The sequence below is a fragment of the Notolepis coatsorum genome, assembly GCF_963971535.1.
Source record: "Notolepis coatsorum genome assembly, chromosome: 3".
In the NCBI taxonomy this organism is placed as follows: Eukaryota; Metazoa; Chordata; class Actinopteri; order Aulopiformes; family Paralepididae; genus Notolepis; species Notolepis coatsorum.
In genome coordinates this window covers 92664226-92676896 of record NC_140167.1, presented here as the reverse complement: position 1 = coordinate 92676896, position 12671 = coordinate 92664226, and the positions used below count along the sequence as shown (strand labels likewise).

At 43.5% G+C, this 12671-nt stretch overlaps 1 protein-coding gene across 1 annotated transcript in view; it reads left to right on the top strand.

Annotated features, from left to right (window-relative positions):
• Window positions 1–800: 800 nt before the first annotated feature.
• The window catches only part of rxrgb (retinoid X receptor, gamma b), a 120608-nt gene continuing 108737 nt past the window's right edge, over window positions 801–12671 (top strand). The window contains exon 1 of the mRNA XM_084310199.1: window positions 801–932. Within this exon, the coding sequence (XP_084166325.1) occupies window positions 902–932 (31 nt within the window). The 5' untranslated portion in view covers window positions 801–901. The remainder of the gene's footprint in view (window positions 933–12671) is intronic.

Below are 12671 nucleotides of genomic sequence, written 5' to 3'. Positions count from 1 at the left end.
TATACATAACAGCTAGATGTAATAAGTTATAACCTATACGATTATAGCCTCGTTGTACAAATAATAATAATAATAATAATAATAATAATAATAATAATAATAATAATAATTATTATTATTATTATAAATAATAATAATAATAATAATAATAATAATAATAATAATAATAATAATAATAATAATAATAATAATAATAACAACAATAATGCTTACCTGCCAGAAAAAAAACTTGCTGGAATAGGTCTACTAATTAAATCAAAGCCCACGTCATTAAATGCATGAAAAGTAGGCTTATATCAAGTATGCTTATCAAAATTATAGCAGACATGATTTGGAAATAATAAATATTGTAATAATTGCTTTAGGCGTATTATGCGGCGATCCAATATTTACATTTAATGTCGAAATAATAGACTCTCACGTTATTATATACACCCAAACCCTGCAGTTGGCGTCGATCATACAGGCAGCTGTTGTTTATTATTCGAAAATAAAACAAGAATCTTTCTCCCTGTCCTTCAAAAAAGTAACATATATTTTCAGAAGATTGTTGCAATACTGACTGTATCGCCGCAAGGGAGAAGTTTCGTCACGATCGTGTTGGAGCTTGATGATGATGATGATGATGATGATGATATCGGCGACTGTTGTCATTGGGAGGAGAAGCCCCTGTTCTCGCCCCCCCCCCTCGCCGGGCCCCTAGGCCCCCCCCCCCCCCCCCCCTCGCCGGGCCCCTCGGCCCCCCCCCCCCTCGCCGGGCCCCCCGCCCCCCCCCCCCCCTCCCGTGCAGACCTGCCTGGTGGAGTTCAGTCGGGTTGGTTTGGTTCGGGAGTGGAATTCGCTGGATATGCTGCTGCCGTGACGGAGGAGCGGAGAAACGCCGCGACAACTCGCACACAGTATGGACAGTAATGATCCGTATTGCCATCTAAGTAAGTAGTGTATCTGATCGGTTTATTATTATGCGCTGCTGTTGCATATGAATATGATCATGATTCTGATCGCCGTGAATCCGAGGAGCGTGCATTTGTTTCATGGCGTCTCTCTTTTCCCCGAAGTCAGCGAGCTGTGCGTCAAAGCAGCGTCCGCGGACTTTACCCACCAGCACAGATCTCTATCTCCTCTGTGGTCCATGTTATTATTATCTGCTCTTGTTCACATCCATTCATTTGTTGTCGTGCGTGTTGTCGTGTTGACACGAGACGAGAGATCAATGCAAAAGTCAGGTGATTGTTGCGCGTTTGTGTGCCGTGCGTTCAGGCGCAACAAGGTCAGAGGTTGGCACTTTAATTGCGCTTATGTAATTTATGGCGCTCCGTACGCGCGTCTCTCGCTAAACTGTTCGAGACAGAAAGACAATTTATTGGTCTGGAATGGGTCACCCGATATACAGAAAGATATATTCCGTTCCGGGCCGGGGGGAGTGGTGGGATGTATCTCTTTAACAAACTTCTCGTATGCAGGAGTCAGTCAGTAGACCAACCTTGCACAGGATTGTGTCTCCAGTGTCTCTATATACGCAGTGACAGTGACAGTCTCGGGATCTCTCACTCTCTCTCCCTTTCTCTCTCTGACAGCAGTGACTTTGCACTTGAACCAGAGAAGGGCTAAGATCCCCCCCACCCCCCCCCAAAAAGATATTTTTGTGCTTGTTGGACCTGCTGTCATGTTGTGCAGTCTCTGCAACATGTGGAATACATAATACAGTATGGCGATTAGGCAGGGTGGTATGGTATAGACCTGTTTTGTGATCCTTTAAATCTGTGCATTTGTATGCAGTTAAGTTGGGAGAACTATGGGCTTTTCTTTCGCCACTGAGTCACACAATGTATGCATCGGTTTATTATCATGTGATGTGTTTCTTTGCCCGAATGATGATTGATTGATTGAAAATGTTAGTAACAGATTGCAGAATGGGTACAATACAGTACAGCTCAATACACACAATTGTTAAGGGGATGCAGACCAGAGAAAGACTTTCGTCTTGTTTACATCAGGGTCCCCCATTTTAAATGCATCGTAACATATAATGACATACATGACATACAGATAGACAGTACTGCTACATCTATACATTTATGACATACCAGATTTACAAATACAGTACTGTTTGTGATACAAAAATAGTCTAAAAAAGAGAGTATGTACATTTGACGAAGAAACTGTACATTGGAGGAGGTTGGGTAGGTGGGGTACAGTCATCCAATCCAACCCCCTGCATCAGGAGCATGGCATGGTCTTATACAACCCACTGTCGTTTGTGAGCATGTATACAAATGAAAGGTGTATGAAAAAAACCAATAATCTATAAGTCTTTGAAGACAGAATGCCTGGTGCATATTCCTGTGGTGGTGATGTTACCTTTGCACCATTCTGGGAGTTGAAAATGATGTCCAATGAATGTTTGTCTCACAGGGGAATGAGAGAGACATCTGGATTGGAGCTCGTAGAGCGTGAACTGTGTATATCTCAGCAGAGCATTGGCCTTGAGGTATACAGAACGGAGATGCTTCCCCTCTCTGGCTTCGTCTAACTATGACAGAACATGTGCCATAATTAGGCCTACTCTGACATAATGGCTGTCGGAAGAATTTTGCAATATGGTGAAAACAGTTTTTTTAATGCACTTTTTCTCCTATTTTTCTATTTTTCTCCCATCCCAATTCCATTGTGCCAATTCTTCCCTCCCCTGTCTTGAACGTTGCTCGCATATGCCCCCCACTGGCCGGTTGTAGGGAGGATAGAAGCCTTGCATCACGTGTCCCCTCCGGTACACGAGGAGGCAGCCTGTCACATCTTTTCACCTGCCAGCGCCGACTCTCATTGGCGAGGTGTAACGTGTGGGAGGCTCACACTGCCCCCCGCCATTTCCTGTCTCTGCTGTGCAGGCGTCCCCCAACCGACCTGGAGGAGTCGCTGTCCACAACGTCCAGATTACCACCCATCGACTTCCACCCCCTAACTCTGCCAATTGAGTTAGTATGACGGCCGGCCCAAGCCACGTTACTATCATTTCTAACGATAGCATTGCTAATTCAAAGGAGGTGACTGCAAACAGCCCATTGCATTTGAGCCTATTGGTAGGCCTATACCGGTATGAACCATGTTGAATGTATCTTGGCAGAATGCCAATGCAGAATAGTACATAGCAGCAGCATTGCATGAAAATGTCTCTCAACTGTAAAGCTATTGGTATATTTATTGGGATGATGGGGACGGTCATGTGAAGAATGAGGTTTGCTCTGCTTGGAATCTGTCACATCACATGCGTCTGGAGCCGAGGCAAGCAGCCAAGTCAGCGACAGCACCCAGGCAAGAAACGAGAAGTCTCTCTGGTGGTGATCGTCTGTGGATTGTTTGGCAATACACTCACAGACCAACTCTCTCTCTCTCTCTCTCTCTCTCTCTCTCTCTCTCTCTCTCTCTCTCTCTCTCTCTCTCTCTCTCTCTGTCTCTCTCTCTGTTGCCCGCTCAGCCAGCGCTCCCTCGCATGTAACGTCGTCTCTGCATGTTTGATAGAGGGCCACTCTGTTTTTTTTGTTGCAGAATCAGCATTTTTCCGTCTCAGCATTTTTGTGGTTTATTTCTGTCAGTGGGAGAGATGGTTGTCATGCTGGAGATCAGACGCTCACACTGCTGTCTTGAGAGAGAGGAGAAGAAACGCAACTCACAAGCAACGAGAGAGAGGAGAATGAGCACAACTCACAAGCAACGAGAGAGAGGAGAAGGAACACAACTCACAAGCAACAAGAGAGAGGAGAATGAGCACAACTCACAAGCAACGATAGAGAGGAGAAGGACCACAACTCACAAGCAACGAGAGAGAGGAGAATGAACACAGCTCACAAGCAACAAGAGAGAGGAGAATGAGCACAACTCACAAGCAACGAGAGAGAGGAGAAGGAACACAACTCACAAGCAACGAGAGAGAGGGGAATGAGCACAACTCACAAGCAACGAGAGAGAGGGGAATGAGCACAACTCACAAGCAACGATAGAGAGGAGAAGGAACACAACTCACAAGCAATGAGAGAGGAGAATGAACACAACTCACAAGCAATGAGAGAGAGGATAATGAGCACAACTCACAAGCAATGAGAGATAGGAGAATGAGCACAACTCACAAGCAATGAGAGAGAGGAGAATGAGCACAACTCACAAGCAATGAGAGAGAGGATAATGAGCACAACTCACAAGCAACGAGAGAGAGGGGAATGAGCACAACTCACAAGCAATGAGAGATAGGAGAATGAGCACAACTCACAAGCAATGAGAGAGAGGAGAATGAACACAACTCACAAGCAATGAGAGAGAGGAGAATGAGCACAACTCACAAGCAACGATAGAGAGGAGAAGGAACACAACTCACAAGCAATGAGAGAGGAGAATGAACACAACTCACAAGCAATGAGAGAGAGGATAATGAGCACAACTCACAAGCAATGAGAGAGAGGAGAATGAGCACAACTCACAAGCAATGAGAGAGAGGAGAATGAGCACAACTCACAAGCAATGAGAGAGAGGAGAATGAACACAACTCACAAGCAACGATAGAGAGGAGAATGAGCACAACTCACAAGCAACGATAGAGAGGAGAATGAACACAACTCACAAGCAACGATAGAGAGGAGAATGAACACAACTCACAAGCAACGATAGAGAGGAGAATGAGCACAACTCACAAGCAACGAGAGAGAGGAGAAGGAACACAACTCATAAGCAATGAGAGAGAGGAGAAGGAACACAACTCACAAGCAATGAGAGAGGAGAAGGAACACAACTCACAAGCAACGATAGAGAGGAGAAGGAACACAACTCATAAGCAATGAGAGAGAGGAGAATGTGTGCTTGGAGAGAGAGATAGAGAGAGAAGAAAAGAAAGAGAAAGATGAGGTGGAGGGGTGGCGAGAGGTCAGCCTAGTTGATGGTAGCACTGTGAACTCTCATCAGAGGTCAGGGGTCAGTGATTCTCCTGCTTTTGAGGAGCCGTGTCCACACACACACACACACACACGCGCGCGATAGTATTGTTGCACTTGTGAGAACATTGTATTGACTTACATTCATTCCATAACTTCTTACCCGACTTTAACCCTCTGAGACCCAGGCTGTGCCACAGGGGATACTTAGGGGGAGATATGAACAGTAGAAGTGGTGACGTCATCTGAACGCTGGGCACCTGAAGATTCATCTGAGATGGAGTACAGCACTGTGTCAAGTATTTAGTCATAAATCTGTAATAAACATAGGGTTTTGGTTAGGCACCCATTAAAATGTGAACGTTTAGAATGTTTAAGGGCTTAGATTAGAACATTATGATGGAAGCGTATGATGGCCATTCCCTTGCTCAATTATGTCTCGTTAGTTGTTGCAGCAATTTCTGGGTTGATACCATTTGTTACACAGATTTGGTGCAAAATGTAACCATTTTGACCACTCGAGAAAAGACCACATTAAGACACCAAGACATTGAGCAACACCATAGAGAATTCATGCTGTGATTTGGTATAAAAAACTTTAGACATTTGGAGATTTCCGCGATTGGATGGCGAACACTTCTTCTGTTCTGGAACGTTTCATGAGGCTGTGATTATCCTAGACTAGAATAGGTCATTTCATTTTATACAGTGAGGTCAAGTTTCCGAAAATGGTCTCACGACAATGAAATGGCTACTGTGGGGAATAGCATCACACATGAGTACAATTGGGGCAAGAGTCTCAGATTTCCAGTAGTACCCAATTTATGCAATTCCTTCCAACCCAGTACAGAAATGGTCAAATACACCTTTTTTAGAATAGACGAAAATAACACATTTATACTGCATGCAAATAACAGCATGGTTCAACTTCTTGCCCAAAATTGCATGGAATTAGCGTAAAGGTCTTTGGTGCAGTGTAGGGCTGTCACTAACGACTATTTTGTTATTGATTAATCAGTTGATTATTTTATCAATTAGTCGATTAATCTAAACCACCACAACAACAATTTATTATATTTGCAATTGAATATTTCAAAATGTTTAAGTATCCTCATCCTTTTTAGCTTTCGATTTAAAAAAAAATACCAGCCAGATAGATTTTTACCGGCCATAAATAGCTTTTTAGTGAATTATTATATGTATTGTGTGTTATCTCTCCACTCCACGCTATGGTAGTGCTTGTGCCAGCACAGGACATACGATTAAAATGTCTTTTTTATATATAGGCTATATACATATTTAAATCAACATCTTCCTTTTGAATAAAATAGGTTCAGGAATCAGGTTGTTAAAGCTAATTAGCCTAATCCATGTCAAAAAGAGTAGCATAGTAAATGTCTGCACACACGTCACACACGAAAGGGAGAATAGCTTATAGCAGACTTAATGATTTTACAATATTTTTGCTAATGAACTTGAAGTGAAACATTTATTATCATCAACTATCAAGTTAGTTTTTATAGTGTATATTTTGGCTACTTCATTGATCATCATCATTGAATGTACAGAGAGAAACAGAGAGGGAGAGAGAGCCCCCCCCCCCACTTTCCTCACTACTCCATGAAACTGATTTATCCTGTGCCTGTGAGCTAGCTTAGTTTAGTTAGCAGCTAACGTTAGTTAAGGATTTTAACCGCGACGGGCATACAGGAATGGCGAGGATATAAAGCATGTTAGACGCATTTATTGGACCCGTTGCTCACGGAGTTTACATAGAGACAGCACGACTCGCAAGAGGAGTTATCACAGGCTGTAAGAGCTGCCATAGCTTCTAAACTGTGAGGTGTAGGTATCAGGCTCAGCTCCTCCCTTCCAGCTGGACCGTAACACGGAACTTATCAAGTGTCGAGTCCTGGCTCTAGGCAGAATCGCGAATAGTGGTTTAAGAGAAGTTAATTATATTTTGAACGTGATTCACTGCGCATTAGTTAGATTACACGTTGCGCATGTTATGACTTTGAACGTCTGCCATTTCCACCGCAAAAGGCACATACAATTAACAATACGACGCATCGATCATGAATATGCAAATCGCCGAAATGTAATCGTCGACGACGTCGACTAGCTCGACGAATCGTGACAGCTTTAGTGCAGTTGTACAGCGTTTGAGGTGCGACTCAACTTAACTGTCAGCCAGGCCAAACACATCCGGAACCTACATCAGGTGCTCCTGCAGGTCTCAGAGGGTTAAACCACAACCCTAACCCTAACACTAAGGTTACATCCACACGGAGACGGAACCCATCTTTTTCGTTTTTCATTTAAAAAGAGTTTTCCGTAAACACAAAATCGTCTCAAGAAATATGTGCATCCAAACGAAACGACTGAAAATGCTGTAACGCTGCCACAAATGTACAAAATAAACATCTTTCAATAGCTTCTGTGTTTTAGACTTCGCTCTTTTATTTTGAAACCCCCCCGAGCGGAAGTATTATTGTTGTTATCGCTAGCGGAACAACTTGTGTCGTCCGGTTCTGTGCTTTTGAGCTAACAATAGTTAAGCTAGCTAATATTTGTCTTCCTTTGACTTGTTGAAAATGTCTAGAATACAAATGTTGAGATTGTGAACAAGTGACTAACTGCAGCTATGTTGTATGATGTTTATTTTTTGTTCACTGGGTTTGTGCATGCGGGTTAAGGAGAGGTGGGCTATTGCGCCATCGGTTCAGGAAAGATGCGTGCTGGCTCGTAAAGACGGGACCCGTTTTCAGAAAATAGCGTATTCAGGCTCCCAGAACGTGGTTCCGTGTCGCCGAAACGTGCATGCGATAAAATACGTTGGCGGATACACCCAAACTCGTCTCCGTCTGGACATGGCCTAAACCTAACGCTAAACTGAACCTAACTCCAATTCCAACCATAACCTTTACCACTAGTCCTAAAATCAGGCCAAAATGTCTTGGAAGTCAGTACACACACGCACGCACACACACACACACACACACACACACACACACACACACACACACACACACACACACACACACACACACACACACACACACACACACACACACACACACACACACACACACACACACACACACACACACACACACACACACACACACACACACACACAGTAAACATGAAGGAACACACATGCTTAAGCTCTGTGTATGTAAATAGGTGGTCTTCCTGTGTAATGCACAGGCGACTGGGATATAAAATGTGACTACAATATCATGTGACCTAAAGAATGTGGGTGGGACTATCCGACTCTGCTGCAGTCTGTGGAGCCGACCGAGGCAGAGTGTTTAAGCATGTTCTTCGACTGTCTCTCTCTCTAATAGACCGCTCCACCTCCTCCCAGCCACTTCCCCACGCCACACAGATAGTAGAGGGCGTGGCACTCCGCTGGTATTTACTTAAAGGATTCTATAGCTTCAGACCTGCAGGTCCTCAATGCTGCCACGTACGATACACAATACACATACAATAGGTTTATTCTTCAGTGGCTTTGAGGAAGTGTGCATATTTATGTTTCGGTGTACAGTATACACTTAAAAGAGTTGGCGTCAGTTTTTGTGTGTGTGTGTGTGTGTGTGTGTGTGTGTGTATGGGGGGGGCACGCTAATAGTGAGAAAAGGATGAGGGGAAAGGAGGGGGCATAAGGAGGACATTCTCCTGGCTAATTGTCAGTAATTAGTAATTAGTGAAGAAGGTCAAAGTCTTCATTTCACTCCTGCTTTAATCAAGCAGAGAACTGCTTGCCAGGGCCCAGGGGCTGCTGTTTGTGTCTGAGCTGCATGTAATCTCTGCTTTACCCATTAGGCTACACAGTAACAACATACAAATATCACACATGAACGCTCATTTACCTTCATTTTCCATGCGCCGAAAATGCATTTCCTCTATAACCCCCCCCCTGAATTCATACACTTACTTAACCTGCGTTCTCTGCCCATAACAGACCTGTGTCACTGCGATGCTCTGTAACGTTAGCGCTGCTGCTTTTTTTTTATTCACCCAGCGAACGTATTCTGGCCCGGGCGTCATCCGAAGCTGTGTTCTTCGGGGGTACATCCACGGTCCATTTCCTTCTTGTTGTTGTAGTTGGGGTGAACCTTTTGGTGTAACAGTCTTAGCTTTCATACAATATCAACTCCTGTGTAGGTTGGGTACCGTTCACATTTGAACCGATACCTGTGCATCGATACCGGTACCCAACGGTACCTTTTCTCAGTACTTTAGTAAAAAAAAAATGTAATCTACTTACCTCAGTTGTAAAAAATTTGTCCAAACTTCAAATTATTTATTATCATTATTATTTATTAGAACAATTTGTTAATATATATATAATATTGCAGTGAGCATTGCCTGCATCTAGCTTTGTAAAGTGTAACCACACTTGCGAATCAAGTTTTTTATTTTTTTATTTATTTTTTTAATCAAGTCAAATCCTAGGTAAGCGTGTATTGTGCGCGTGAATTTTTTTTACAGTACCAAAAATGTGTCACCGGTGGATCTCACGTGAATCGGTACTCTGTAGTACCGACGTGATTCGGTCGATACCCTCAAAAGTACCGGATTCAGTACCCATCCCTACTCCCGTGGCTGCTGAGAACGAGATATCGCACTGTTCGCACACGTCCATGTTTCCTGGTGACATAGGTCGGAGACCGACTCGCTACCGCGGAGCTTTCACTTAAAATGCCCCGACGCTCCCCAACGCCCCCCGGGACACATATGTCGTGCAATGTCTTCTTCTCGGCAGCCGCAGAAGTTAATATATTGTTGGTGAAACTAGACCATTACACCAAAATCAGGTTCAATAAAAAGATAGTTGTAGCCATGGCACGGTAATCAACCACGGATACATATCTACCATAAAGAACAGCGCCTTTTTAATATAGCGCATGCGTAGTACAAGAGGATGAAATTGAGTCCACGCGGAAGGGATCTAAATACACAATCAGTGTGCGCTCATTAATATGATTAATAGCGAAGGAGAAGAGGAAGGCAGATAATGTGGATCAACCGATGAGCTGGTAGAGCTCAGTCTTACTTAACCATGAGCTCCATGGACCTCACAGACACACAAATGCTAACAACAGGTTATCGGGCTGCAAGTTCATTAGGCCTCATTAAATCTCTGCCTCCGCATTGAAAAGAACACGCTGTCAGCCTCGTCTCGTCTGTTTTCAGTGCTCATGCCATCTCCAGCATGCTAGACCTCCTATCACACACACACACACATGCACACGCACGCGCGCACACACACACACACACACACACACACACACACACACACACACACACACACACACACACACACACACACACACACACACACACACACACACACACACACACACACACAGACACACACACACACAAATAAGCACATAACGACTCATGCACAGATGCACACAGACGTACTCAAACAACGAAACACTATATGAAATATAACGATATTTAATTCAGCATGCTATATGTTTATCATGGGTGTGTCATGGTTTAACCCGACCACTCAATTTGATTTAAACAATTTTAGGCAAAGATTTGATCTCAGACTTTGACTGAGGCTTTGTTTCTTTCAACTCAATTTGAATTTGATACTTAAAAATAAATACATAAATAAAGTGTAATAATAGGTAGGGCTGGGCGATATATCGAGTATACTCGATGTATCGCGGCTTGTTCTACATGAGATGTAGTAAATTACTATATTGTGAACATCGAGTATATGTTGTCGCGGCTGAGATCAGACTTGCTTTAGCGCAGAGCTTTCCTCTCATTTCATTATAGACACAGACCAGCGCGGACCTTCAATGACATGCAATTTAATTGACGCGAGCAATGGGCTAACGTTAGCTGCTAACTAAGTTATCCCATAACTAGGCTAAGCTAACTAGCGTTAGCCGCTAACCCTGGAAACGCTCAAAGCGGACTCCACAATACCAGTTCCATTCGTGAGGAAAAGGGGTGGGTTATATTGACGAGGCTTGACAAGAGGTTCAAAGATAACTTCATATTTATTGGTTATTCGTTTCTTTATATTGGGCATCCAGTTTCCATCTCTGTGTGTTCAACTGTTCATGTGTTGACGTTTGAGTGTGACATCATCGCCTACGGCAGCTTAGCCGCTCAAAACGCAAACCTAAAACAAAACCCGGGGGGGGGGGGGGCTCTCTCGCGCGCGCTCTCGCTCTCTCTCTCGCTCTCTCTCTCTCTCTCTCGCACGCTCTCGCTCTCTCTCTACGTTCAATGATTTAAAGTAGCCAAACGTTACAGTATAAATACTAACTGGATAGTTGATGATGCTATAAGCCATTATCCCTTTGTGTGTGATTATTATTTGTGTGTATATATGTGTGTGTGTGTTTGGCTAAAGTCGATAGAAAACACAGTACTGTGCAAAAGTCTTAGGCACCCAAGAGTTTTTATATAAATTGTTTATAAAAATTAAAAATGTAATTAGTCAGTAGACTACTCTTAGTACATTTTCATTTAATAATTTTTTAAAGCATCTTCATGGTTTAATAATGCAAACATATGTTACAGGGACTATTATAATCATCATATTGGCGTGACTGTATGCATCAAAGGGTTAAATCAAGCATTTTTAAGTGCTTTAGAGGAAATGTCAAAATATCGCGATATGGCCAAAAAAAAACACGATATCATTTAGAGGCCATATCGCCCAGCCCTAATAATAGGTATACAAATGTTTGATTTATTTTTATTTATTTAAAGTCGGGAGTCATGGGGCACACTTATATACGCTTGTAGCGTAATGGCAACGTCCTGGGTTCGAATCCGGCCCAGGACATGTGTTGCATGCAGTGGTGCGTTATTGAGGGAGACCCTCATTTTCAATGGGGCCAAGAGTTGGGATTGGTTCAGTCAGCAAATCAAAAAACTAAATTCTTATGTACCCCAGTTGTGTTTAATTACACGTATATGTACATACATAGTACATACCAACTCTTCGCCTGTTTTATTCTCCACCCATCGATCAACCATAGCAACACTATTATCACCGACATCCAAGAAGGGGATCCCCAGAATGACCTTTCTAAGGTTTCTCTCCTCCACATCACCTGTGGTGCTTTTTTCCTATTGCTAGGTTTTTTAGTGAGTTTTTCCTTACCTTCGCTGGGGTATGTCTGGGAGTATTGCATTTATTTATTTTACATTTATTTATTGTGATGTTTCTTTTTGACTTGTTTAAAGAAGACTTGTCCGGCCCATGGGGACATTAACTATATATTTTTCTTTTTCTTTTTTGTTCTAACTTTTTCTGTATTTTTGCTCCCGTCCCAATTTAGTCGTTATGCCAATTCCCTTCCTGGTCGTTGCGTGCATTGCCCCACTGTCGGCCTAGGGAGGGTATAGAACTAGCACATGCCTCCTCCGATACATGTGGAGTCAGCCAGCCGCTTCTTTTCACCTGACAGCGAGGACTCTCACTGGGGGAATGTAACGCGTGCAGAGGTTCACGCTATTTCCCCCCGATCCCCTCCCTGCTGAACAGGCGCCCCGACCGACCAGTAGGAACCGCAGTTTACAACGTCCAGGACACATACCCCGCCGGCTTCCCACTCGCTAACACTAGTAGTTAGTAGGGACGACTGACCAAGCCGGAGGTACCGCTGACAGCTGGATTCGATCCCAGAGTCTCTGCGGTGGTAGCCTGGTAGGCGAGTGCATTCTCCACTGCGCTACCCAGCCGCCCCTTACAAGTAC